The sequence below is a fragment of the Rhinolophus ferrumequinum genome, chromosome 24 (genome assembly GCF_004115265.2).
Source record: "Rhinolophus ferrumequinum isolate MPI-CBG mRhiFer1 chromosome 24, mRhiFer1_v1.p, whole genome shotgun sequence".
NCBI lineage: Eukaryota > Metazoa > Chordata > Mammalia > Chiroptera > Rhinolophidae > Rhinolophus > Rhinolophus ferrumequinum.
This window is the reverse complement of record NC_046307.1, coordinates 16,726,541-16,753,073: the sequence shown is the minus strand read 5'-3', so window position 1 is coordinate 16,753,073 and position 26,533 is coordinate 16,726,541. Positions and strand designations below refer to the sequence as shown.

Sequence of the window (26,533 nt, the reverse complement as noted above, 5' to 3'; positions counted from 1 at the left end):
TGTCAAATCGCTCCCCTTCGTCATCTTGGCAGCTGGTTCACCACGACGCCAGCATGCCCTTCTAATTGCATGATTGGGCACAAACAGAAGGAAATCCTTTGCGGGAGGGAGAGAATGCAGCATCTGATTTCTCCTGTCAGCTGATTAGAATTTGTTGGGTCCCATCAAGGTCAAATGAGATTAGAAAGAAAAGGCAGTGTGTCTGGTGGGCATTTTACATAACTCACTTATGTAAACTGGATGAATGAAGGGGAGATTTTAAAGCAAATACTGAACGGCAATCTTAAGATTCAATATAACATATAAGCTATACCTGGAGAGAAAGAAAACTTATTTATTGGGGGCATTTTGCTGATTCTGCCGTGCTCTGATTCCTTTTTCATGTTGATGCAGTTTAAAAGGGACAGGTTTATATCCTGATTTTCAGAGGCACTGAGCACAGAATAAGTAAAACCATGGCAATGCCACATTCTACCCTTATTGCCCTTCGAAAGCTCTTATAAAGGAGATTTAGAGCCACTTTCTATAATAGTCACCACCAAAGTACTCAGGAGTGAGTCGATCTCTTATACAAGGCAGGAAAAGGCTCACCTCAGGTATCACCCACCACCTTGAGACATGGACGACTCTGGCCAAGGCCCCACCTGTGTGGATAAACCGACCAGGATTCTGCTAGGATTTCTGGGGGCCCTCCAAATCTGTCATTTTCTTCCTTTCTCAGATCCACCCTCTGCAGCGCTAGAGGGCTCGCCTACATTTTAATCACTGCAGAAACAGCATTAAAAGGGGTCTAAGAACTTTGAGGGAAGATGTGGTTTCCGTTACATACTCTGTGTAGGACCTAACATACTGTGGATGGTTACTACGTGGCTTTGAGAGCTATTATTTCCACAGACTATTTCCTGGCCCAGTACAGGAGCTATTCTGAGGCCAGACTTCAACTAAGTAACCTCCAAGTCCCTTCCCCCACTAAATAATAGTGAGGCCTAAAAGCACTAACGTTTTCATATTTCATGACTCAAAACATCTAAATGTGCATCATTTGAAAAGATACCTCGAGATACTTGACATGGGGAATGAAAAACATAGGGAACCTGAGGGATGTTAAAGTGAAAAATTTTAAAACTTTTAACATTGAGGTGGAACCCTCATTTAAATTATATTACAGTAAATACTTTAAGGCACCGAGCAGTCATGATGTCTCAGTATTTGGACAGCAACATTTCCAAACACCCACTATGTAGTAAAGAAATCCGTTTTATATCAGCAGCTAGGGGTTATAATTTGCCTAAAAGCTACGTGGTCTGTTTGTTTTTTAAATGGCATTTCACAACTGGATGTCATGGAGAAACAAGACTAAAATAATGACTTACACCTACATTACCAGTTTTCAAGGTGCTTTCACACACGTTAGCACATTTGACCGCCACAATAATCCTGTCAGCTTGCAGAAAACATGTGGTTAGAAGCATCTCATTAATCTCCGCGAGGAGGGAGGAAATCGGTAGCCCCGGGCACCTGAGTTGCCCAGGTTTGGTTAACATCAAAGTGGGGGCAGGTTCCGGGGTGTCAGAGGTGCTCCTGGGTGAGACTCTGAGCCGCCTCTCTGTCTTTGGATCTTTAGGGTGTTTCCTCACTTTAAAATCTATCATTCTGTGTGGTTAAAAAGAGTTCGCATGCAGACTGGATACAGCATAATAATTCTCTGATTTCGAGATGATTGTCCAAAATATGTTTGACCTTTCTGTGATTCAGGAGGCCCTTTGGAGTTATGCAGATACTCGGGAAAATTATTATGTTTTTAAAGCCAATTATCGGTACCTGGCTATGTGTAAGTGGCAGTTCACGGAGGTTCCAGTTAATAACGTTTAGAGAAACAAACTTTTCCTGTACCTTCCGGTCCCTTTGAGGAGAGATGCTGCTGCTCGTCCATTGTGGGAGTTATGTGATGGCTGTGCCTCTAGTTCTCTGTTATAGGAGACGAGCGTCTCCCAGGCTCATCCCTGTAGAAGACGCATGAAAGGCTCCCTGGGTGCTCCGTGGTGAGTGTGGAGAACAGGCTTCCACCTCCAGCTTCCCCGAGGAAGGAGAGACCGGAGAGCATATTTCTAGTTTTGACAGGTCAATCTGTACCTCCTATCTGAATCAGCAGGTGGACAGGCTTGCACGCGCGCTCACACACACGCACACACACACACACTCACATCCCTCCCAGGCTCAAATGCCTGCATAACAAACGAGGAAGGGACTCCATCGAAACTATTAATCATGTTTCCATTTGGTCTCTTTAAAGATACCTCCTGATCCACATCCTTTCAGTCCAGCTTCAGTCCCCACCTTCTAGCCCGAGTTATTTGCACAGGCAGCTTCCTTCCTTCTTTCCTTCCTTCTTTCTTTCTTTCCTTCCTTCCTTCCTTCCTTCCTTCCTTCCTTCCTTCCTTCCTTCCTTCCTTCCTTCCTTCCTTCCTTCCTTCCTTCCCTGTCCTGGCCAGTGGCATAAAGATGCTGTCCTCTGAAGAAATCCCCACCTCTGAAGCTGGACTCACCCGAGGACCCACCTAGTGCTGCAGCGACAGGCTTGACCACTGGTGAGGATGACAGAAGTATTCTCCCTGCAGCACCCCCCACCCCCAGCCCTAATCTGACAGCCATTGCCTTGAGTGGTTTTGCAAAACGCCCTCTGCACGGCTTGGCTCTGGGAATGGCACACACACACACACACACACACACACACCTACACCCTGTGCAGGGATGCCAGAGGACAGAACAGAAAACGACTCCCTTTCAGCCGGCAGCCTTCTGATTCCAGAGAAGTGTCTCTGAGCCACGACCTGCTGTTTCCCTGGTGACCAAGGCCTCAACATAAACAGGATTCTGCTCAGACGGGCCAGTAGTCCATTCGGTTCAGCCATTTGCCCCAAGACAAACCATGCTAAAATAACACCCAGGAGAGCTGCTGCCACTGTCTGCTGTCTCTGCCTCCCTTCTCTGCTGGCCGACAGCTCCTCGTTCGTGAGCCTACTGATAGCTGTCCATAGGGGAGCACTTAGAGCTCTGTACGTCTCTGTGGGTGGGGTAGGTGTAGGTGGTTGTTTAAAGGCAGCTCCCCTCTGCTCATAAACAAGGCCAGAGAGAGACCTAGACACTGACACTGTCAGCCCCCCAGCCTGCTTCCCTGCCTCCCACATAGCCCTGCGGGACTGGTAGCCGGCTCTGTGGCATGGTGGCTGGAGGCGGACCAGCAACCTGATGTGCATGCCACAGCCCGTCCCCTCTCCCCACACAGCGCTGCAGTCACGGAGAGAGAGCCAGCTTGAGGCTGCCAGGGAGGCAGCGGCAGCGCCGTGACAGTGTCAAACACAGAGCCGAGGACAGCAAGTGGACTTCCTTTCCTCTCGGAGGGAGAGAGGCACAGCCTTCAGCCTACAAGCTCTTCAGGTAAGAATCAGGTTTCTTTTCTGGGGAACAAGAGCAGGTTCTATCCAGATCTGAGGGCGTGTGCGTGTGCGTGCGTGTGCGTGTGTGTGTGTGTGTGTGTGTGTGGTTCCTCGCGTGCAAGTATAAGGTTCCATGGGAAGGGAAGGAAAAAGGGAAGGGTTAAGGCAGCAAGCTGTTTTAAGCAGATACCACTGGACTGAGCATCCCTGCAAGTGAGCACCCTGAAGCTCACCTCCGGCTGTGTTTACCCCGTGATGCAGCCGGCTCTGGAGGAAGGGCAGTAAAAATAGCCTTTGGAGGTTAGAGACCCTGCAGCCTGTGGCCCCAGTAGCGTCATCCCCCTACTGCCAGGCCGATGAGGAGCCGGTGAGCTTTGGAGGGGGCGGAATACTCCCATGTACTTAACGTGCTGGATGCAGCCCTTGCAGTTGGCAGAAGCCAAAAGCTGTGGCCTCAGTGAGCCTGGCTGGCGTTATCCTGCTGTGTCACACTCACCCTTTTGGGGAGCCTGGAAATTCAGCTGCCTCGGAAAGCCTGTCCACTGGGTGGGTGCCTTAGATTTTTGTCAACCTTTTGATATAAAAGTTAGGCTGAAATACGGAATTATCTGTGTGAGTTTTGACAGGGTGGTATTCTGATGGCCCCACTGGTCACCTGGATTACTTCTTACCTGACCTTCTGATCGTCTGTGAAAATCACATCCTCATGTCAGTGCCCCTCCAGGTAGGCATTGGTAGAGAAAGAGCAGGAATGGCTAGCCACCGGGCACATTCTCGGGCACTTATGCCAAGCCACACCCACGTCAATACTACATGGCAAAAGTATGCAAGGCTTCCAGACAGGGGTATGTGAAAAATTCAGACGTCCGGGTCCTGGGGTGAAAATTTCGGACATTTAATCAAGTACCCATTTTTCAGCGAGCCGAGAGGGCAGGCACCCACCTTACCTCGCCTGTCAGGTCCAAGAGCTCCCTGTGTGCTTCAGCAGAACGCAAACATTGTGCTTTCTCTAGCTCTTTAAACCCGCCCCCATCTCTCTGCCTCCCTTTCTGCTTCGGTGACCGGCACTTTCCCTTTCATTTGCTACAGGGACTTGACTGTTTATGATTTAGCCCCGCAAACACCAGTGGGAGGATGGGAGGAGATGAGCATCCCAGCAGAGGGAGGGAGGCTCTGTGTGGGGATGAACCAGCCCACAGGTGAAAAGGTTTGAAAAGAAACGGGCCTGCCTTTGCAGAATGGGGTCCCTCAAAGGGCTGGCCAGCTGTTTACTGGGGCCATTTGTGTGAATGAGTGTGGATTTTGGTGGAGACTGTGATTCACAGTCACAAATTCCCTTTTCCTTTGTTTTCTTTGTGTGGGTCATCAGGGCTTCTGAGGAAAGTCCCCTTCTGAGATTGTATATCTGAAGGCAAGATCACCAGATCTGCTGCTATGGGCTGCTGGCAGATGCAGGCGGACTTTTTCCTCTTGACCCTGCCTGCCTTCGTAGGAATAAATAGATTTGCGAAGGAAGTACTTAATCCAAAGCGAAGAAGCTAATACACAACAACGTAAGGGGAGAAAACACTGAGTTTCTGGTAAACGCCCTCCCAACAATTCTGGTGTGCACGTACACATACGTGGCTTGCCTGGTTCCACAAAGGCCTTAAGGAAGCAGTATTCAGTTAATTACATGGTTTCACTTTACAGTAGCACCAACCATAATGATCACATTTTCAGTGGCAATGATGGACAGACATGCGAAAGCTCCGTCTACACCTAGTGAAGGCACATCTTATCCCAGGTCAGAGCGTGTGCTCGCACACGCTGTGGACAGGCATTCGGTGGACCCTGAATACCCTCCTGGGGATCATGGAGCTGCCAGTCCTGCTGTACGTCCTTCCAGGAGAGAGAGATCCTGCGGAGTGGAAGGCACACCCTTCTACCTCAGCCAATAGGCAATGCTTGGTTAATGCAGTGCGCCTTGATTTAAGATGCTGGAAAAATAACCTGTAGTCATTTGTGCCACAGACACGCCCTGTTTTAGGTCAATCTAACACCTATATATGACACAGAAATTGTACATGAAGGAGTATCTTTCCTTAAGAAAGGATTTGCTCATCAACAAATGCTCATCGAGTGCTAACTAACAAGGTGTCCGATCGCAAGATGTGACTGGATCCAGACCACTCAACCACAGAGAACGAAGGAGACCTACCTGGGAGGGTACATAACAGAATGAGCCTGGGCTGGCAGGATGTCCAGCTCAACCGGGAGGTACAGGCATCCACGGATAGGACAGGACAAGGACCCGGACGAACTAGTGGCCCATAGGGAGACAAGAGGGAGGGGCAGAATAGTAATTATTTTGATTTCTAAATATCACTACTTAAGAGAGGCAGCATAACATAGTGGCTAAGTTCATAGATTCTGCAGCCAGACTCCCTGGGGTTCAAATTCAGACTCTGTCACTTAGTCCTGTGACCTTGTGCCCTAATTTACTTATCTGTAAAATGGGGTAGTAAAGTACATCTTGTTATTGAACGGATCAAGTGAGTAACGCTCTTGCTTTGCATGGAGTGTCGCTTGTGTCTCTGAACATTCAAAAATAGAAGAGCTTCTGTGCTGGTCGCCAGTGTTTCCTGAGCTTGTCTTGTGCATTTCTTGTGCCAGGCACTGTGCTTGGCTTTATATGTATGACCTGGTCAAATTCTGATAACAACTCTGGGAAGGAGGGGGTGTTATAGCTGCAGGAATTGAGGTTTGGTGGGCTGGACCATTTGCCTAAGGTCACACAGTTACCAAGTGGCAGAGCCAAACGTCACACTGAGGCTGTGCTCCTAAACGGTATGCTGTCTATGTTTTGGGGGAATCACTGGAGGTGTTCTGAAGGCAGGTGGAGTTTGGTGACAGGAATTCAACAACAGGTGACAGCTGAAGATCTAGATAGCAGGCCAGGATTTAGAAGCTCTGCCAAGAGATGCAGGACCCCAGCTTGGCCCACAGGCAGAATTTCCACAGCGAGGACCTGTAGCCGTTGGGACTGGGGTCTTCAGAAACATGACAGGAACGCAGGCATGGCGGACGAGTGGGCCTTAGGTTTTCCTGAACCAGACAGTGGACCAGGCAGAAGAGAGGAAATGGTGCTTAGCAACAGAGACAGACGCACAGCAAATGTGCTGGGCTATGGCTCCTTACATCCCTCAGGCCTAAGGTCAGAGGTCCTGTTGGGCTAAGCCCCAGGTCAAGACTGGGTGGCTTCAGTTGTGGAGAGAGGAGGAATGGACGATGCAGAACTTAACGTAGTGTCTGGGTGCAGTGACGTTTACCATGATACAAAAGACTTGATTTGCCAAATGTGATCCCTCTAAATAGAACATTTAAAATGTGACCTACAGAGTTTTGTTTTATGCACAATTGTTCAAGACCACCTCTCGGACCTCATCCGGGGAAGACTGGCCATGGGAACAGGTGTGATGGGAGCCCACCTGGCACCAGGGCTGTGGGGATGGAGGGGATACGAATGGACAAGACTCACCTCTGCCCCTCCAGGCCCTGTGGTTGGGTCCAGGGGGTTTCAAACTTTAATGTGCGTAAGTTTCACAGGGGAGCTTGTTTAAAAAAAAAAAATCAGATTTCTGGGTCCTACCCTTAAAAGTTCTGATTTAGCAGCATTCCTGAGGGACCCAGGACTCTGTATTTCCTGGATGGGGCCCAGGTGATTCCGATGCCTTTGGTTCCCACGTCACCATTGTAGGTGCCCAGCTCTGACTGCTGCTCTGGTTCCCTTGTCTTCATTACTTTGAATGAGAACGCAATCACGTGACCTGACTCAAAGGCAACTTGCCTCTTCTTTGTCATCACCTTCTTCCTGAATTCCCATTTCCCTTGGTCTAGACCTCTACTTACAATCACAGAGGAGTGACAGCACACCTTCTGCCCACTGAGTTACTATGTGCCTGGTACAGCACTAAACCCTCCACGTGTGCTATTCTCTCATTCCATCTTCACAACCGTCCCGTGAGTTAGGTTCTATTATTATCTCCTTTTTACAGGTGAGGGAAGGACCCACGGCTATTAGTCAGTGGCTGAGCGGGGATACGAACTCCGGACAGCAGATTACCAGAGCACAGACACAACCTCTAGGCTAGTCTGTGACAGTACTTTCAGTTCTTTGTCAGTTCCCCCTCCTCTCTCCCGTTCACGTCCCTAACAGGTCCACACCCATCCCCAGTCTCCCATACGATTTCTTCAGAAGACGATGTGTCCCTGCGCGTCCCTAGTTTTATCTCACTCAAGAAGTCACAAAAGGCTGGGGGACATGGGCAGGTGGCAGGCTGGTGTTATGGGTTGGATGGTGTCGTCCCTGAAATTCCTACGATGGAGTCCTAAGCCCCAGTGTTTCAGAATTTGGGACCTTATTTGGAGACGAGGTCTTTGCCGAGGTAACCAAGTTTAAATGAGGTCATTAGGGTGACTTAATCCAGGATGACTGATGTCCTTATGAAAGGGGGAGATGGGACACAGAGAGCAGGAGGACGACATGAAGAGACACAGGGAGAAGCTGGATCTGCAAGTCAAGGAGAGCGGTCTGGAGCAGACCCTTCCCCCATCCCTCCAAAGGAACCAACCTGGCCGATACCTTGATTGGACTCTGGCCTCCAGAACTGCGAGAGAATGCGTTTCTGTCGTTTAAGCCGCCCAGTCTGTGGTACCTGTTATGGCAGCCTGAGCAACTAACATAGTGGGGAGCAGATTCTTTGGGCCCTGACTTAGAGACGACCAAGTTGAAAGTCATCACATTATACCAAGTTGTGGCAGCTTTTCCTTTTCTTTAACACTGAGTGCTTTTCTGTTGGTTTAAACAGTCTTCTTGGGAGCCATAGATAGGCCTAAGGTCCAGGAAGGAAGAAAGAATGAATGGAAAGGATGAAGAGAGAGGAGGGAAAGGAAAGGAAAGAAAAAAAAAGGAGGTGAGAGGAGAAAGAGGAGAGAGGGTGGGGGCTAGGAGAGGGCACACTTGAGGGCCTCTAATGACAGGCTCATGCAGCTCATTTGTGGGGCACCTCCTGTGTGCCAGGGAGCGTGCTAAGCACTGGGCTGCAACAGAACCGGGAACTGTTGGACCCGACCTTCATGAAAGTTAGAGGCTAGAGGGCAATACTGACATCAATCATGCAGTAACTCTCCTGAGTGGTTCCGTGAAAGCATAAGCAGAGAGAGTACGGGGCCCAGGCAGGGGCTCTGGAAAAGCTTAGGTGAGGAAGGGAGACTTGGCTTGAGATCTGAAGGGTCAGCAGGGATCAACTGGGTGAGGCCAGAGTGTTTCAGGTGGAGGCAAGAGCATGTGCAAAGGTCACGTGGTGTGAGGAAGTGTGGCATCACCAAGGAGCCAAGGGAAGCCCAGTGTGGCTGGACTGCAGGGCAGTGGGGCGGGCAAGTCGGAGCCTACGGGGCAGGCAGGGCCAGACCACAGCGACCACACTCAGGATTTAGGTTTTCGCTGAGAGCCATGAAAAGCCAGAGAAGGCAGCCATCCTAGACAGGGCAAGCTCTCATTTCAACAAAGGAAATGTGGGGACAGAGATGCTAATAGCATCAGCCAGCCATGGGTCAGCCCTGAGCCTGGGGTTGGCGGCTTTGTTTTTAGGGAGTGAAGGTCTAGGTCGCTTTCCAAATAGTGTTCTAGCCATGGTTTCCCTCAACCGAGCATGCCCTAGGTGTTTGTCATGGACCCACTGGGAAGAGTCTAAATAGGGCCAGTTCGCTCCAGCAGGGTTCATCAGAAAGCTTAGCGCCAGGCCAGGCTCAGACGGGGGTTGACCAGGTGGCCCCTTCTTTGGCATCATTTAAAGGATACAGAGCGACCTCGTAAACCGAACCACCACCCACCCCCTTCCCCTTTGAAAGGGCGCAGAGAGTGCTAGAAGGAGGGGCACAAAGGACCTGAAGGCAAATGTTGCCTTATTCATGATGACACACAAAATACGCAAGACGGGCCTGTGGCCTAGGGGTGTGGAAGGCGGGTCCAATTTGGTGTTCGCAGCCCTCCTGGTGCCCCCACTCTCAGACGCACACACCATCCCCACCATTGGGAGACTTCCCATCCATGCCAACTGTTGGCACGATCCAGGTGTGAATCCCGATGTAAAATTGAACACCTTTGCCATACGCCCTGCCTGCCACAGAAAGAATTCCCTTCCTTTTTCTTGGAGCAGAGGGACTGGATTTGGCTCAACAAGGATGAGTTCTTGGGGCAAGTGCAGCACACTCGAGAGAAGAGAGGTGACTTTCAGGAAGGTGAGAAAGCCGCCTGGAGGCCTCTGGGGGAGCAAGATCCCCCAGACTTCCACCCCTCTCTCATCTCTCCCACCCCCTTGAGCCCCACTGGCCTCTTTCCTGTTCCTCTGCTGCTCCATGTCCTTTCCTGCCTTTTGGACTTGGCAATTCCGGTTCCGTCTGCCTAGAATGCTTTCCCCCCTGCTCTTTTCATCCTTGAGGCCTCACCTCTCGTGTCATCTCCTCAATGAGGCTTTCCCTTCTGGTTACTTCCTATCTTACCTCTGTTTCTTCGTGGCATTCTTCCCTGTCTGTAGTTGTCCTGTCAGTTTTTTTAAAAACTTGCCCATTCTCTCCACTAGCACATGAGCCCCATAAGGGCAAGACCTCGTGTGTCTTCTTCCTTGCTGTCCCCCAGTGCCAAGACAGAGGCTAGTCACACAGTAGGTGCTCAATAAATATTGGTCCAGTGAATGAACAAGTGAATCATTCAATCTTGGGAGTGGAAAAGCCAAGACCAAGGAGAGCGATGGAAACTCCCACCCTCTGTGGCCCCTCACAGTTGTGGAAAGGGGTGTGAGACGTACGAAAGCAATGCTGTCAAGTTTGCATTGAGGGCCTCTGACCCAGACTGGGGGTGGGAGGGTTGGGGACCAGGCTCCTCACCGTCCCCAGGACCCCACGCTGCATGTCAGCTGCTCTGGCTTAGTCACATCTCTTCACAGAACCCACTTTGGGAGCCTGGAAAACTCCAGCCTCGTTGTATGATTCATGCTGAGAGACAAATAACTTGTTCCCCCAGAGGCCTCCTGGCTGCTTTCTCACCTTCCTGAAAGTCACCTCTCTTCTCCAAAGCGTGGCTGATGGTCATCAAAGGCAAACCAGTGATGTCAGGCACCCAGAAGGGAGACACTGACCCCGTGTGTCCCAGCCATCGTGCCTATAGATCCAGACGGAGCCGCTCACCTCCGCCTCTGCCCTCAGTCTGACAGGAATGGCACTGATTAATCAACATGTGCGAAGTGCTGCACCAGTACCTCTGGGGACATAAAAGGGCTTTTAGAAAACGAGGCTCTTCTTGTCCTTCTTCAGAACCTTCATCAGAATTTAAATGGCACCCGGGTAAAGGTGAGAATGAATGCTCCAGAGTCATTCCCTGGAGTCTACAAAGCAAGTTAGCAGCCCCGAGGAGACCGTTTCTCTGGTTCAGAGTCACAGGCCGTGTCAGCCCCCTCCTCTTAGTCTTTAGTGCTGGGGTGGTGTGTTCATTATAGGAGCAAAGTGTCCCTCCTTGAAGCCTCCGTGATTTTCGTGTTTGAGGCGACAATGGGATGTTTGAAGTGAGAATGGAGATGCAGGTTCAGGCTTCAGAATCGTTTCTTCCCAAGGATAAAATCTCCACTCAGGTGGCCATACAAAACTTGTTCCCATGTTCCTCGGTCGGTTCTGGACGCCTTTGCTGAGAGCTCAGGAAGCAGAACCTGAGTTCCTCAGAAAGAAAGCTGACATGGGAGACCAAGAATCCTTCTGACATTTCCCGTTCTGACCCATCTCTCTCACTACCCTTTCATGATTTCAAAGTGACAGTCTGGTGTGTAATGGTAGGGCAGTATAATGACGAGAGCATGCATGCACTCTGGGGTAGGACTGATTGTGGTGGAATTCTGGCTCTGACATTCAATAGCTGCACTGCCCTGGCCAAGTCACATCACCTCTCCATTTCTGTAAAGCAGACATAATACGGTCCCTGTGTTCTAGGGCTGTTGACAGCAATGTGTGAGTTTATACTGGTGAAGTCTAAAGTGCAAGTGTTACGGTATTGCTGTTAGATGTTGCTATCCCATAGGGTTGGTTTAAGGATTTAGTGAGACAATACACCCAAAATGCTTTAGTCCTCAATGCACAGCACATAGTATGTGCTCAATAAAATATGAATTCTAATTGCTCATGACAAGCTTTGCAGTCTGGCTAGGGTTTTTCGGAAGCCTCCAGGAGAATGGACTTGAACGTAAAAAGAAATAGTACTGCGACATGAAGGCCACCTGCTGCCCTGCTTGTTCTCCTGTCTGTCTCTTTGGTTCCAAGAGACAATCATCAGCCTGTGCTTTTCCAGCACTTAAAACATCCTCAGGTCAGGAACCTAGAACTAGCCAAGAAAGCAAAAGTCCCCTTAAAGAGTTTAAGCGTGGAGCAGGCACCGGCTCCTGGCAGGCGTTCCTACCAGATGATTGAAGAAGAGTGGATTTCCGCAGGCAACTTTTGCTCAATTCACAGAAAGGCTTTGGGATTCCCACCCATGCCAGGTGTGCAGGTCCTCAGGGCAAGGACTCCTCAAAAATTCTGCCCCTGGCCCCCCAGCCCTGGGCTTTGAGTTTAAATCATTTGAAAATTGACTGGGGATGAAAGGGATGGCCTGGTGTAAGTTGTAAATCGCACTGCCGTTGTGCATTTAGCCTCCTGGTGCCCCGCCCGAGAGACGTTGGGTAAGGAACAGGTCCTCTGATGCTTCGCTTTCCTTCCCTACAAGAGCTCCTCTCTACAAGGTGGTTGTGGAGGTTCATTAAGGGTAGTGTGGAAAGCTCTAGCTGTCTCTCGAGATACTTGCTAATTTCCTTCCCTTCTTCACGGCCTCCTGACCACCACAGAGCTGTGGGTATGGGAACAACCCGGTGGTGACCCATGTTTTAGAGGCTTGTGAATATGCTCTTGCATCAGGTACCATGAGCACATCCTTTGGCTTCCGGAGCAGCACAGAAAGCTGTGTGGGAAAGGGTCCAGGTCACATGCTGGAGGAGGGGATGCTGGCAGCCCCCACACTAAGCTCTGCCCCTCACTGCACCACAGGGGGTGCAGGGATCCAGGATATGGATTGTCAGCCTGCGGCTCCCCTGGGTCATCAGACCTCTCACTAAAGCCTGTAGATTGACGGTCACCCATCAAAGAGGCAGACCCCTTCCTGACCCACTCTGACCCTCCCAGATGCCTCTCCACCCCCCACCGAGGCCGGAGGGTTTCACACACAGCTGGTTCTGGGTGGATCCAAATGCAGGCAGTGCAAGTGGTGCTGGAGGGGAGCGTTTCCAAGGCAATGTCCAAGCTGTTTCTAGTGACCCATTGACCTGACCCTCCTCCCCGCCTTGCACTGCCCCAGAACCAAGCCACGCCATTGGAGGGCGGCTGCACCTTGGGATGTCTGGCTGAGGCCCGACTGTGGTGGGAGGTTTGGATCCCACGCTGGGATGGGCCCTGGGGAAGGTCAGGGGGAGGCTGAGCCAAAGCAGGCTTCATCGCCCCTGTGTTACCTCCTGGCCTTCCCCTCTGCTGACAAGGCTGTCAGAGGTGGGTGTGGAGGCCCCTCTATTAGGAATTGTAAAGAACACTTCTTTTTTAAAAAAACTCTAAACACATCTTGCTGTAAGATGGAAGCATATCCTGATTGGTTACTTTAAAGTCTTCCCCTACACTGCAGATCAAGAGAAGACACTCCGGTGACTAATGAGGAGCCTGACATTCGTCAGACCATTGCAGCCCGAAAGTCAGTGTTTTCCCAGAGTCAGGTCCCTTTCCCTTCCTCTCCAGTCCCACATCCTGCTGGGCCTGTGTTGGCCGCTCGTGTTTCTCATTATCTCTCCCCCTGTCCTCTGTAAAGGCTCCTCCCTCCACCCAGGGGTTTTATTTTTAAACTTGCACAGTAATGCTAGGGCTGAGCAGGACATGCTGCCCACATTCACGGGAAACTGGGCTGCCTGGAAAAGTATCCCCCTTTTTGGAGACTTTCTTCCTACCTCCCTCTCTTCCTTTCATATTTATTGGGCACCTTGTCTAGGAGGGGTCCTGCCCAGAGGTGACAACAACAAAGGGACAGATATGGTCCCTGCCCTTGAGGAGCTTACATTCTAATAGGGCAGGGGAGTGGGGACAGAGAGTGTCCCCATACAAACACGAAGTAAGCCAACAAATAAATAGGTAGAAATTGAGATAAGATCTATTCTACAAAGGAAACAAATAAGGCACCGGAACAAGAGAAGCTGCACAAATTAGGTAAAGCCTCTCTACAGTGACATAGAAGCAAAGACCAGAACCATAGGGACACCACGCCTGCAAAGAGGGGGGTGGAGGCTATTCTTCATGGAGGGAAGAACATGTGACAGTGCCTTGAGCGGGGCATGAGCCAAAGGCTGGGATCCAGCCAAAGGCCAGGATACTTCACGCTGCATGGATGACAGGAGAAGGGTCCAGACGAGGCTGGGGAGGTGGGCAAAGACCAGATAGATCATGCACAGAGTTTGGGTTTATGCTGAGCACAGCCGTGAGAATCACTGCTGGGTGAGAAGCAGGAGGTGACACGCAATGATTGCCATGGTAAGGCCCTCACTTGGTCCCAGGTGGAGAATTGACTCTACGAGGGGCCGGGAGAAGGCAGGGACATGAGACAGTAGGATTTACAGTGAGACAGAGAGGAGACAGGGTGGCAGGGGGCACAGGGAGGCAGTGCCACAAGGAGGGACAGGCTCTCTCTTCCAGGAATTAGCTACTGGACGTTTTCCTTCCAAAGAGCTCAGAGAACAGTATCCTGCACTCATATAAGACAGAAAAGAACACGAAGGCTCAAAGTCCTAGAGTTGGTCAGTATAAGCAATAGATTTTAGATATTCTATTGCTTATAACTAGCTGGAAACTAGATTTCTAAACACAATTAAGTAAGATCTTTGTCCAGCATGGGTTCCCAAGATTTCCTGGAAGGTATATAAATACTCTCCTTATACCATGGCAGCTCACTCTGTCCTTTACAGCTATGGCTGGGATGTGAGGCCAAATGGCTTTGGCTGAGTGGTCTCACCTATGCGCAAATCTCCAAGGTGACTTTCCCTGCCTGAATGACCTGGAGTGGTCCTTGCCCTCCAAGAGAAATACAACTGTGCAATTGCTCTCTGGAAGAACAGAGATGGAACACGAAACAGAACAGCAACGTAGCCCTTCTACATCGAGCAATAAGAAATAGCTATTATTTGTTGTGTACTTCAAGGCACTTGGCTCGAAGTAACTCATTTCATCCTCCAAAAGGCGGATGAGGTAGGTACCACTGAAGGCAGCACGGAGGCTGAGAGGGAAGCGAAGGGATGGTCAGTGGTAGAGGTGGCGGGTCAGAGCTCAGAGGCGGGTCAGCCACCCACGGGAACACCCATGTATCAGGGCGCGACTGCGGTCTGCCGAGGTCACTACTGTGCTGTTAAAACTGCACAGAAAAAGACCTGAAGGAGATCCCCTTGCTTTTGCGTGGTAGCAAAGCAAGGATATTTGTTTCCTTTTGGGGCTTTTTGTTGTTTTGTTTATTATTAGTGTCAGGTGTACAAAACAATGTAATCGTTAGACATTTACACCCCTCACAAAGTGATAACCTCCCTCCCCCAATCTACTTCCCCGCTGACATCGTATGTGGCTGTTACAAGTAGGGTTGCAGTTTTTTAATGTGTTGAATACGCAGTGCCGGGTATGTAGTAGATATTTAAGAACTATTTAATGAGATTCATGATTTCATGAGTATATATTACTTAAAAATTATTTTATATAATTAAGTAATATATTTCATCATAGGAAATGTAAGTAATAACAGGAAATAAAATTTAAGAAATTTTAAGAAAATAAAAAATGTAGCCACCTCCAGAGATAATCACTGGTAAAATACTGGTCATATTGATTGATGCCTTTCCAGTTTTGTTTTTTCCTGTGTTTGTGTCTGTCTATCTATCTGTCTATCTATGCGACTGTGTGTGTGTGTGTGTGTGCGTGTGTAAAATAAAAATACTGTATTTATACATTTATTACTTACTTTTTCACTTAGCAATATATCATGGGCAGCCTCCATTTTTTCTAAAAATTATTCTAAAATAGACATTTTAATGGTGGCCGTGCATTCTTCGATAATTTATTTAATGGGTCCTCTATTATTGGATATTCAGTTTGTGGTCTATTATTAATAATGCTGTATTGAACATCCCTCTATAAAAACATTTACTCATAGTTACATTGTTCTTAAAGAGGACAGAGCATTCCACAGTACCCTGAATACAAAAGGGAGCGAGATCCTTATTTTTAGGGCTCGTTTGGGTCGGCCAACTGGCGTGTTTCTTGCATCTGTCCTTCAGAATCACTTAAAGCTGAGGAGATGTCATTCAGAATACTTCCCATTTTCCCATGTCCTAGTCATTATTCACCACTCAAGTATATTTTCGGTGCAATTCTGCCACAATGGAGGCAAGTTAAGATAAATCCTAGTTGTGGCTACAATGTGGGTCCTGAAGTTAGACAATTGGGTTTAAATTCCAATCCTACCCCTAAGCAGCTGTGTGACCCCAGGCGAGTTCATTTTTCTGCACCTCACTTTTCCCCACATGTAAATGGCACACACCTCAGAGGATGTAACGAGATAAAACGGTAAAGCTCTCTGCCTGGCATGGAACAAATGCTGTGGAGAAAATGGTGACTACCATTATTAGGAAGATGAAGGAAGAGTTTCTACACAAATTCAGTGCCTTGGAAAACTCCCTCCCAACCTACACTGCAGGATCCAAGGAAAATGAATTTAAAAATCACTCAACATATCCTCTGGCTATATTACCCTTTTACTCTGTGTGTGTGTGTGTGTGTGTGTGTGTAAATCTAAAGTGTTAAAAAACAATTAAGTCTTTTTTCCTCTCTTGACAAGAACTAGGTTTGTTGGAGTAGAGACACTATATTTAAATTCTGTTTTTCACGGCTGCATAAGAAATGTATCCTTTCTTTCCATTTAGCCAGCTGTGTTTTATAACTGTCTATCTTAAAATAAAAACAAAACAGGCAAAAAAAAAAAAAAGCAGGACTGTCTACATGAAGTCTAAATTGCTCTCAGTATTATATAACAAAATAGAAAATATCTAACCCCTGAAATAGACAACAGAAGGAACTAATTTGACTCATGTATTATATATTATTTGTTAACACAGACTCAATACTGGCACATAGTAGGTGCTCATTGAACCGTGTCGATTACATTTCTTGAATATATGTTTTCCTTACAAACAGCAAGCTGTTGAGAAATAAATCAGTGTGTTCATTTAATCTAAATACTGTCAGAGTCTGTTTGGAGAGTTAGAAGATGATAGATGATTAAATGAACAGATGCTTTTTGAGTTTGTAAGTTGAGTGTTGGAAAACTTTTTCCTCCTAATTCATGGCTCTTAAAATATGTTTATGATCTTGGTGAAATTGTGTAGGGATTTCTCTAAACTACCGTCATGGGGAATGCATGTGATAAAATACTGCTGATAGCTAGGCCAAGTTTTCCATTTTTGTCTAACTATGGGGACTATTCCAAAAAATCTTGTTGTATGTGTACTAGTGTATCCAAACGGCCCTAGAAATCACAGGTAATTGGAAGACAACCCAACATTGGGCCAAGATATTAATTGCAGGGCAAACCTCTAAAGTCAAAGAACCACAAGGAACCCCGTAACTTCTAACTAAATCACTAGAGGTCATAGAACCACCAGCATCTACTGCTCTCAGGTATTTTTTTTCTTCACATGCTTTGCTGGTGTTGGCTGAGTGCCTTCTGTATGTAAGAGATCATGCAATGAGAGATTCAAAGATAAAAATGTGTTCTTTGCTCTCATGTTGTCATAAGCTAGGGGAGGGGAGAGCCAAGCCAAGAACTCGATGGAATCTTAGAAGGAATGAAATAATTGCTAGGTGAAGCACTGCGGTGTGGGTCCTCGAAGGAAGGAAGGACCCTTCTTACTGGAGAGATCAGGGAAGGCTTTGCAGTGGAGATAGCATTTGTGTAGACCTTGAAAGATAAGAAGAGTTTTAATTAGTAGAAATTGGAAGGGAGGGGCCTTCCTTCCAGGCTAAGAACAGCATGAACCAACTCATGAAGGCCTAGAAGTACTTGGTGTCTAATGGGGAGAGGGAGTGCCCGAGATGGTGGAGACGGGAAAGGCTATAGTAGGGGGCGAGGATTTTCAGACCAGATTTGGGGTCACTGAAATGCTGTGCCAAGGACTTTGGGCAAGTGGGAAGCAATGGAAGGTTTCTGATAAGGGAAAGGTTGGCACGGGTCGTGTGAGCCTGTACCCGTGGGGCTCCCGTCTCCAGCGGCTTCTCCTCAGAGCTAACCTGCTGCACTGGGGGTCTCTAGGAGTGGGGATGTCCCGTAGGATGGCTGTCTCTGTTCACTTCCAGTTGTTCTCCCTTGAAGATCCTCTCTCTTCCACATCTGCCTCCAACTCTGACTTCTCTCCAGAGCCCCATTTTTGCTGCCTGCCCAACATTCAGTTCTACACGGATGGGTGACCCTCACCTCGGAGGAAGCACACGCCATTGTAAGCTCAGCCTTTGCTCTGTGGAATGGGCTGCTCCCGGCCGTCTGCTCAGCAAGGGACTAGCCTCTCCAGCCAGTCCTGTCTTCCCCATCTACACGCTGAGTTATCTTTGATCATTTCTTTGCTGCGGTCCTGTCACGTGCCCAGTGCTCTTCATTCTGCTCCCCAGGGGACTTTAGACCCATCCTCTCCCCTCGCCTCTCACAGCTCTAGTGTAGGATCTTCTGTCTGGCTCAAGTTAACCACTATTTGCTGAGCCCCAGGGGCTGTGCTGGGCATACAACAGTGTGCAGGACGCACATGGCACCTGCCCCAGACTAGCTTTGCTGCCCCGTCTAGTAAAGAAGACGAATATTCAGCAGAGACTTAAAGACGGGAGGACTTTTTCAGAGGTGAGAGTGTAGAGCACAGTGCCCCTCAGCTTCCGCTCTGCCTCTGCCCCACACCAAGATTTTCCTGTCAAATGTTACCAGAAGCATCTTCCAAATTCCTTTCTCAAAAACCTGCACTGGCTCCCCACTGCGTGCAGATAAGTCTAATGGCATCCTTTGGAACGGCATCCTTCTAGGTCGTCAGTCATCTGACTCCAAACCAGCGTGCACTGACCTTGTACAGCCACACCACTCCCACCCTCCCCCACCCACCCTGCCCGGCAGCACCAGGGACACACGCTGGGAGAAGGCCACCTCTGCCTGCCAGTGCCCGGGCCTTCGTTCAAGCCGTCCCTTTATTCCACATCCACATGTGTAAAGCTCGTTTGTCCATGTGGCGGAGCTGCCACAGCCTCCACCAAATCCCGCTGGGCCCCTTCTTCCCCAGCCTGTGTCTCCTATATCATAGCACTTGTCACAGTCTATCTTCTTTACAATTTTGCTTCTCACCCTCTGTCGAGGACAAGGAGCTTGTCTTCTTCGTTCTGAATAAGCATAACAACAAAAATAATACCTAAATCTATCAGATGCTTTACATGTGCCAGGCGTCATGCTAGGGGCTTTACTCATGTAGTCCTGTAGCATCCTTACGACAAACGTGCAGGGAGGCGCTCCCACTGGCCTCATTTTACAGGTGAAGTCACTGAAGCTCAGAGAGGTGTCTTTCTCGCCTGAAGTCCAGGAAGCCTGACTTCAGAGCCCGTGCTTTTGACGGCAACTCCCCCTTTTCCCTTACTGTGTCTTGTCAGGTCCCTTGTACTTCAAGTCCTTAATGGGGGTGGCTTAATTAAGTGCATAAGGACAGTGAGGCTCAGAGCCGTCTCCTCAAAGTCACACTGCAAATCTTCATTGCTGAGAGATGACAAATATAGGATGTTTAGTGGCCACATCTTCTTACACGTATTGACTAGGAAACGGAGACAGTTTTCAAAGGAAAGCTGAACATTTCAGGATGAGTCAGTGGCAAAGGGGTAGATGGGGGCTTGTTGACTCCAGACCGATCGAATCTGATTTGATCTGGGTGGTGACGTACCCCATTCATACAGCCCTGTTGGACCGAGCGTCCAAAGCAGAAAACTTTCCTTTCACACATCGCCACTGCCTCTCCGCCTAAGCCTGTGAGGAGATATTTAACAAGGGGAACACCCTCTCCCTGCCTCACTGGACTGGACTTGTCCGTTTCCTTAAGGAAGGGGAGTAGTGCGGAGGCCAGGCCCTTCCCCGTGGGCCTGCCCCACTCAGCTGCAGACAGACCTGCCTTTGTGAACTCGGGCGGGCAGGCAGGACCTCTGTGACTTCCCAAGGAGGTGGGAGAAGGGCCAGAGGGGAGAGCTGGGACGGGAAGGTTGGCATAGGGAAACGGCTGGTTGCCCAGAGGGCTGTGCCCAGGCAGCCAACACCAGGCTAGCCAGGACACATCCTCCATTCCTTTCTGGGCATGAATGAGGCAGAATCTAGCCCCGGAGAGCCTGGAGACATGGTGCCCAGGTTCCAAAGCCCGATAATATAGGGCACTTTGACCTTTGAGAGCCCTCTCCAACCTCCCGCCCCCAGAAAACACCTGTATTGGAGGACATTTTTTAGCGGGAGAACGCCCACTCCTGCCGTCCTATTGCCTCTCTCCATTGGCCTGGGAGGGACTACATGGTGGATGGCCTTTCCTTGCTTTATTTTTTCACTTGGCTAGAGTTTGGCTCATCTTGCTATGATGTTGACATCTTATCCGCCCCTTTTTTCTGGCTTAAATGTCACATGGCATTATTCTCTTAACATGTCAGAGGACAGACAGACAGGCAGATGGACAGACCGATAACAAGTAAATGTGGAGGACCTTGCCTAACACACCATGCTGTCTACCCTCTGATTAAGCGATGCCATGCTTGGCACTTTTTAGGAAATCTTGCATCACCACCACCACCCCCATCCAGTATATTGCTCCATAGCCTTAAGATTTTTAAGTGAGCAGAAACCAGGTTTGAGAAGCTGAGGTTTTTCTGACATGTTCCTTGTACCATGAGAGGCATTCTGTTGTGTTACAAACCCAGTGACAAGTCCTAATTCCACAGCTTCCCCAAGGGGCAGGGCCCAGATGCTACCCCACATCCAAGCCTGTGACAACCAGACCTTGAGGGTGAGCCAGTAGCTTTTTCACAGGCAAAGTCTGAGACTTTTATTAAATGCAACACTGAGTGGCTCGTGTTACACTGGAATTCCACCAGCAACATTACAGACAAAAGTCTGGGTCTTCCCGACCCTGGGTTTGATGTGGCAAGGTAGGAAAGGTCTAAAGGGTGGAATGAGGCAGATTGCAACAGGGGGTCTCACCTCAAAAGAGAAAGGCTTGCTAGAGAACCAGCCTGGGGGAAAGTCATGAGCTCCATCTTCGGCGCTTATGAAATAATGAGACCAATTAGGGTTCAAGAAGGGGATTGGCAAAGCCTGTGTACCCATGAGTCTCCTCAGCCTCCCAGAGGCTGAGAACAAGGCTCTCAGGAGCACGGAGCGCTTTGGATAGGAAAGACCAAGGGGGATCTGAAGATACGGTGCGGCTGTGGGAGTGGGAGTCATTGATGTTATAAACATAAAGCTTGACTGATTTTGACATACGGACTTATTAGGTAGAGGGAAGAGAGTTTGAGAAAAACAGGCCATTTGCATTTAGGTCACTCACTGCGTGTTCAAGGGACTCTAGCAAGGATCAAGCAGAGAGCTGTGTGAAGCGTGGAAAGGCCTTAGCGGAGACAGGAAGATGAAGGGACAGAGAAGAGCCTTGTTGGGGGAGGTCTTCAGTCATTGCTTGTGAAAACTCCAGCCAGGGTTTGCAGTGGCCTTTTCCAGGGGGAGCGAGCCAGCCCTCTTTCCAAGGTAAATAGTTCCTGAAGTAATGTGTCCAGAGTCCCAAGGAGGGAAGTGCTGGGCAGATGGAAGATTGGCTTAGAAAGGAGGATGGCAGGGCGGGGTGGGCAGGGGGGAAAGGAGGGGAAAGGAGTGGGGTTCAAGGCGAGGTGGGGGAGGGGAAAGGGGGAGAGGGGAAGTGCTACAGTCCTAGACAGCACTGCACAACATGAGGCCTAATTTGGGTTCTGAGGTCCCTTCCCACTGAGAGTCGGAGATGGATATTTTATGGTGGCGGTCCCGGGGTATCTCAGGAATAGTAATAATACTTTCTAGAGAATAGAATCTTGCTAAACAAGGTCATCTTACTTATTTGTGTCATCATCATTATGTCATGTTTATACACGGCAGCACTGTGCCAAGGCAGCACTTTACCTCACTTTATCTCATTTTCTCCTCACAATAACCGTATGAGTGCAGGTAATATTGTTCGCCTCCTTGCAGAGGAGGACACGGAGGTTCAGAAAGGTGGTGTTGCCTAGGCTGGCTCTCACGGCGAGTAGTAGCCAAGTTCAGACTGGCCCTCCAGGGGGCTGACTCCTGTCCCCCAGGGAAAGGCTCAACCAGCCTAGAGAGAAGGAGGACACCCCTGAACGTGGACAGAGCCATGAATCTAGCACAGGACACACAACCACACAGTACCCTACCCGCCACTTACTGGACGTCTACTTCCATATTTTATCAAAGCTAAGACACCATAAGTTGTACAACACACCATCATTTTATGTATTAGGTTGGTGCAAAAGTAATTGCAGTTTCTGCAATTATTTTTAACCTTTGAAAGTGCAATTACTTTTGCACCAACCTAATAGCACTAAGAAGAAAGTGCTGCACGCCCTGGTTTTAGAGGTGTTCCAATACCCAAGGAAAACTGCCTCTGAGCCTCTGAGACATTGTAAGTGCCATCCTGTGCTAGGAGCTCTGCCTCTGCCATCTCATTTCAGCCCAACAATAGCCCTTTCTTGTCTCCGTCGTTCGCCCCACACCCCCCACGACTACAGACGAGGACACAGCTTAAAGCAGCAGAGCCTGTGCACACGGTCAGAGCGCGGCAGAGCCAGGATCTGTCGGCAGCAACTTCCTGTGCCAAAATCCCTGTCCGTAACCACACTGCCTTTGAAGGAGATGGGATGTCTTTGGTCTTTGTCATTTGTTCCTTTTGGTGGGCAGTGGCTGCACAAACCAAAACCCAGTGGAGGCCCCTGACTTCAAAGAAAAAAGAAACGTTGCCTTGTTCCTCCTCACAGGCTTGTCTGCGCCTGGGCTCACTCTGAGCCTTAAGCTCCCCCTGAACTCTGGGGATGCGTCCTCTGGTTGTGAGGTCATGTGACCCCCTTTAGGAAGATCCTTTCAGTCCTGCCCATTCATTTTCTAGTTCAGAAGACTCCTCAGTCCAAGGCCTTTCCCTGACCCATCTGTCCCTCTTTCCAAACTCCAGTTGGTGATTTGTGCCAGATTTTGCAGCATCATCCTTGACCCTGAACTTTATCCTTCCCACATCTTCCTTGCCTCCTCCCATCTTTCCAAGTGTCTTAACTCTTTGGCCCCACCCTGCCTTGTTCTAGAACCTTCTTCGTGTCTTAACCACTTCCTGGCCCTGTTTCACATCTCCTTCTTGTTAAAGGTCTTCTATAATCCTTGCGTGTTAAAATGAAGATATGGGGCAAACGAGGTGGAACAAGAAGTTTGTGTGTGTGGAAAAAGACAACAAGACAAGTTTTCTTGCTTTAATTTTTGACCCTAAGACCTAAGACCTCTACCATGGGCTGAGTATCTGCAAGCCGGCCTCCTGGTTGCCAACTTATGTCATCACCGTGTATCGTATTGCCCTCTGCCTTGACCTCTTGGCTATCCTTCCCATAATTTTCCATGGTGAAGAAGGCCGTGGTGCTTTAATAAAATCTTCCCCATCTCTTTGAAACACCCTTGTTCCCTCCCTTCCCAGCCCTGAGTCACTCCTTCCCTTCACATCTCTTCTCAAAGACTTCCCGACACTGGGGATGAAGGATTACACTTGGCACTTTCCCCTTTCCCGATATTACTCCCCACATCAACAGAAATTAAAATCACAACTGGGCAATGCTTCCTAACCAGCAAAATCATTCTATTGGAACATGCCCGTTTTCTTTTCTTTTTTCTTTTTTCTTTTTTTTTTTTTTTTTTGCTGATTACCCTTCTCACTCATCCTCTCGCCTTCAGAATCTCTCTTCTTTTTCTTTGCACGACTGTCTCAACCTCAGTCTAACTTCTCACAAAGCCCCACAAAGGGGAACTTGAACAAAATTCCCACTTTCAATATATGTAAACCTTTATTGAATGTTAGATGTTTCTTTTTGGTGTTTGATCAAAGTGCTAAACTTGGTCAATAGAGGTTTCCTTTGTTCTTAAGTTCCCAGGAAGAGGCCTATTTGCTCCATTCATTTACTCCACACACTGTGAGGCTACACTGAATATGTGCTCAGTGAATGAATGAGCAGCAGCCACTGCTGGGCTTTTGTGTCCGTTGGGGAAGTGAGCTCCATGCAGGCATCCATTCACTCAAGAAATATTTTTTGAGGCCCTACCATATGCCCTGTATTAAGCATGGTAGACAAAACAATGAACAAAACAAAGTCCCTGCTCTCTTGGAGCTTACCTTCTAATGGAAAATGACTTGAAAAGTCATTAAATGAATGTCTAGTCACCTACACAACGTGTGCTAGAAAACGTCTTGAAATGACCAAAAGTTGAATTCATATTCATCTTAGCAGAGTTAACAAACTGGGAAATAGAGGTCAGTTAGATAATGAGATGAGAACATATTTTTTAACAGCTTTATTGAGATATAATTTACATACCGTACCATTCACCCATCTAAAGGGCACAGTTCAATTGCCTTTCGTACATTCAGAGTGGGGCACCTATTGCCACCAGCCAATATCAGGACTCTTCATCGTGCTGAAAAAGAAACCCGTGCCCCTCAGCAGTCATTCCCCATTCTCTCCCCTCTCAGTCCCCTGGCAACCACCAATCTGCTTTCTTATCTCTATGGAGTTGGCTGTTCTAGATATTTCATTTAAATGAATCGTGTAATTTGTAGTACTTGGTGACTAGCTTCTTGCACTTAGCATAGTGTTTTCAAGGCTCATCCATGTTGTAGCATGTATCGGTCCTTCATTTCTTTTTATAGCTGCGTAATATTCCACTGTATGGATACACCACAGTGTGTACCCATTTATCTAGGGATGGACATTCGAGTCATTTCTACCTTTTGACTATTGTGACTACGGCTGCTATGAACATAAGTGCACATATTTTTGCATATGTTTTCATTTCTCTTGGGTATATCCGTAGGAATGGGATTGTTGGGGCACATGGTAACTCTATGGACAACCATTTGAGGAACTCCCAAACTGTTTTTCAAAGTGGCTGCACCAAGTTTACATTCCCACCAGCAATGTCCGAGGACACCAATTTCCTCACCTCCTTGCCAATACTTGTTATTACACCCCTTTTGATTACAGCCATCCGAGTGGATGGGGAATGGTGTCTCACTGTGGTTTTGACCTGCGTTTTCCTGATGGCTAAAGATGCTGAGCACCTTTTCACGTGCATCTGAGAATATCTGCATTACGTTTATGAGGCAGCTCCCAGCACAGTGGCTGCGTGTCATAGGGGCTCAGTAACAACTGTTGAATGAACATAACTAATAAGCCAAGAAAAGGGCCTCGAAGGACATAGGTTCCATTAGCCAGGACAGGCCCGGAAGAGGTTGTGTGAAGGAGAATAGTTTGCAAATCTGAAGCAGTATATTTTGGTCCCTCCTACTGCATCCTGCTGCCTTTGAACCATGTTCCATTTGGAGCCTCCCTTCCTAGGGGCTGGGTCAGGAAGCCTGTCACCCGGAGCCAGAGAAGGAAAAGGGAACATAAAATAAAGAGAGAGGACAGTTGGCTCAACTATCAAGATTTGTAAAGAAAAGATTTGTGAAATTGCTTGAGCTCCCCTTTAACACAGCGAGGGCTAGTCTGGCAGGCAGACTGGAGCTTCTACCACTGTGGAGGGGATGCGATGGCCTGCAGCATGGGGAGGCCCGGGGAGCTGAGACGGTGGATGGGTGTGATCTGAGGCAAGTGCGTGTCGCTTGCACTTGGGATCTCCTGTTGTTCTTGCGTGATGTAGATGCTGAGACGAGAGCCAGAGGCCACTGTGGGCAACCCTGCAGGGGATCTGGGGCAAACATGGGTGGAAGGCAGAGACCCAGAGGGGCCCCACAGCCAGCAAGAGCTAGCTCTGGGACCAAGTTGCTGCCCTGGACCCGATAGAGACCAGGACCTCAACTTGAGCCGTAAAGGCTGTGGGTGGCAGTCACCAGGCAGGCAAAGGGCTCCACACCAAGATCTCAGACCCCAGAGGCCCCAGAGACCCTCTCCTCTTACAGCAAGATGCTACTTGTGAGAGAAGCAGGGAGGGCAAGCAAAGATGGAGGGATCTCAGGGGCGGAGCAGGACCTAACAAGACTGTTTGAATTCTTGCCCTGGATGAGACGGAAGCCGGTCATCAGCTACCTGACAGGAGACGTCTTGTGAGGAAGCCCAGATGACAGACAAGCGAACAGGAACTACAGGCATGTTGCGTGAGAACACATGTGCCCCTGCCGCCTGGGCCTGTTTGTGGCTGGTTAACTCAGCCGTGGAGTAGCCCAACACAGGGCAGCGGGAGTGGGGATATGGTCCGAATCTCACTGTGTTGCTGCATCTGGGTGAGAGAATTTCTCCCCTTCAACCAGAAAAGCAGCTCAAAGTGCATGTCCTTTGTCATCTTTGGCTAGGACTGTTGTAGAAGCTTTTGGAGGTATTTGGATGGGCAAAGCTAAAGAAACATTACGCCTCTAACTGTGGTACCTCCAGTTTTGGAGCCCTGACTTTGTTTCAAGTGCTATACGAACTCTTACACATGTCATTGAATCTTCTTGGCAACGCTCTTTTGTTAGTTATACTTTACAGGTAAAGGAACTGACGGCTTGGTGAGGTTTCCCAGGATCTACTTAAGTGCGTAGACCAGCATTTAAAATGTGAACACAGTGATCTGGCTGCAGAGAGTGGGCACGCAAGCACTACATGGCCTGCCTCTCAGTTTTCTGCCTAAAAATTCCCGTTTATTGAGGAAA

The 26,533-nt window shown here is 48.7% G+C and overlaps 1 protein-coding gene across 10 annotated transcripts in view; it reads left to right on the top strand.

The window, feature by feature from the left end:
• FGF1 (fibroblast growth factor 1) overlaps positions 1-26,533 on the top strand; it is a 93,637-nt gene that overhangs the window by 6,608 nt on the left and 60,496 nt on the right. For 4 of the 10 annotated variants that reach the window (XM_033096062.1, XM_033096054.1, XM_033096057.1 and 1 more), the window contains one exon: positions 3,287-3,438. The exons of 4 other annotated variants lie outside the window; for them this stretch is intronic. Coding sequence is in view for 2 of the 6 variants with exons in the window: in XM_033096053.1 (XP_032951944.1) it covers positions 10,712-10,826 (115 nt within the window). In the remaining 4 variants the exon portion in view is untranslated. Of the gene's footprint in view, positions 1-3,286; positions 3,439-10,559; positions 10,827-26,533 lie in introns of those variants that run through there. 2 more of the 10 variants (XM_033096053.1, XM_033096052.1) reach the window with 2 other exon arrangements.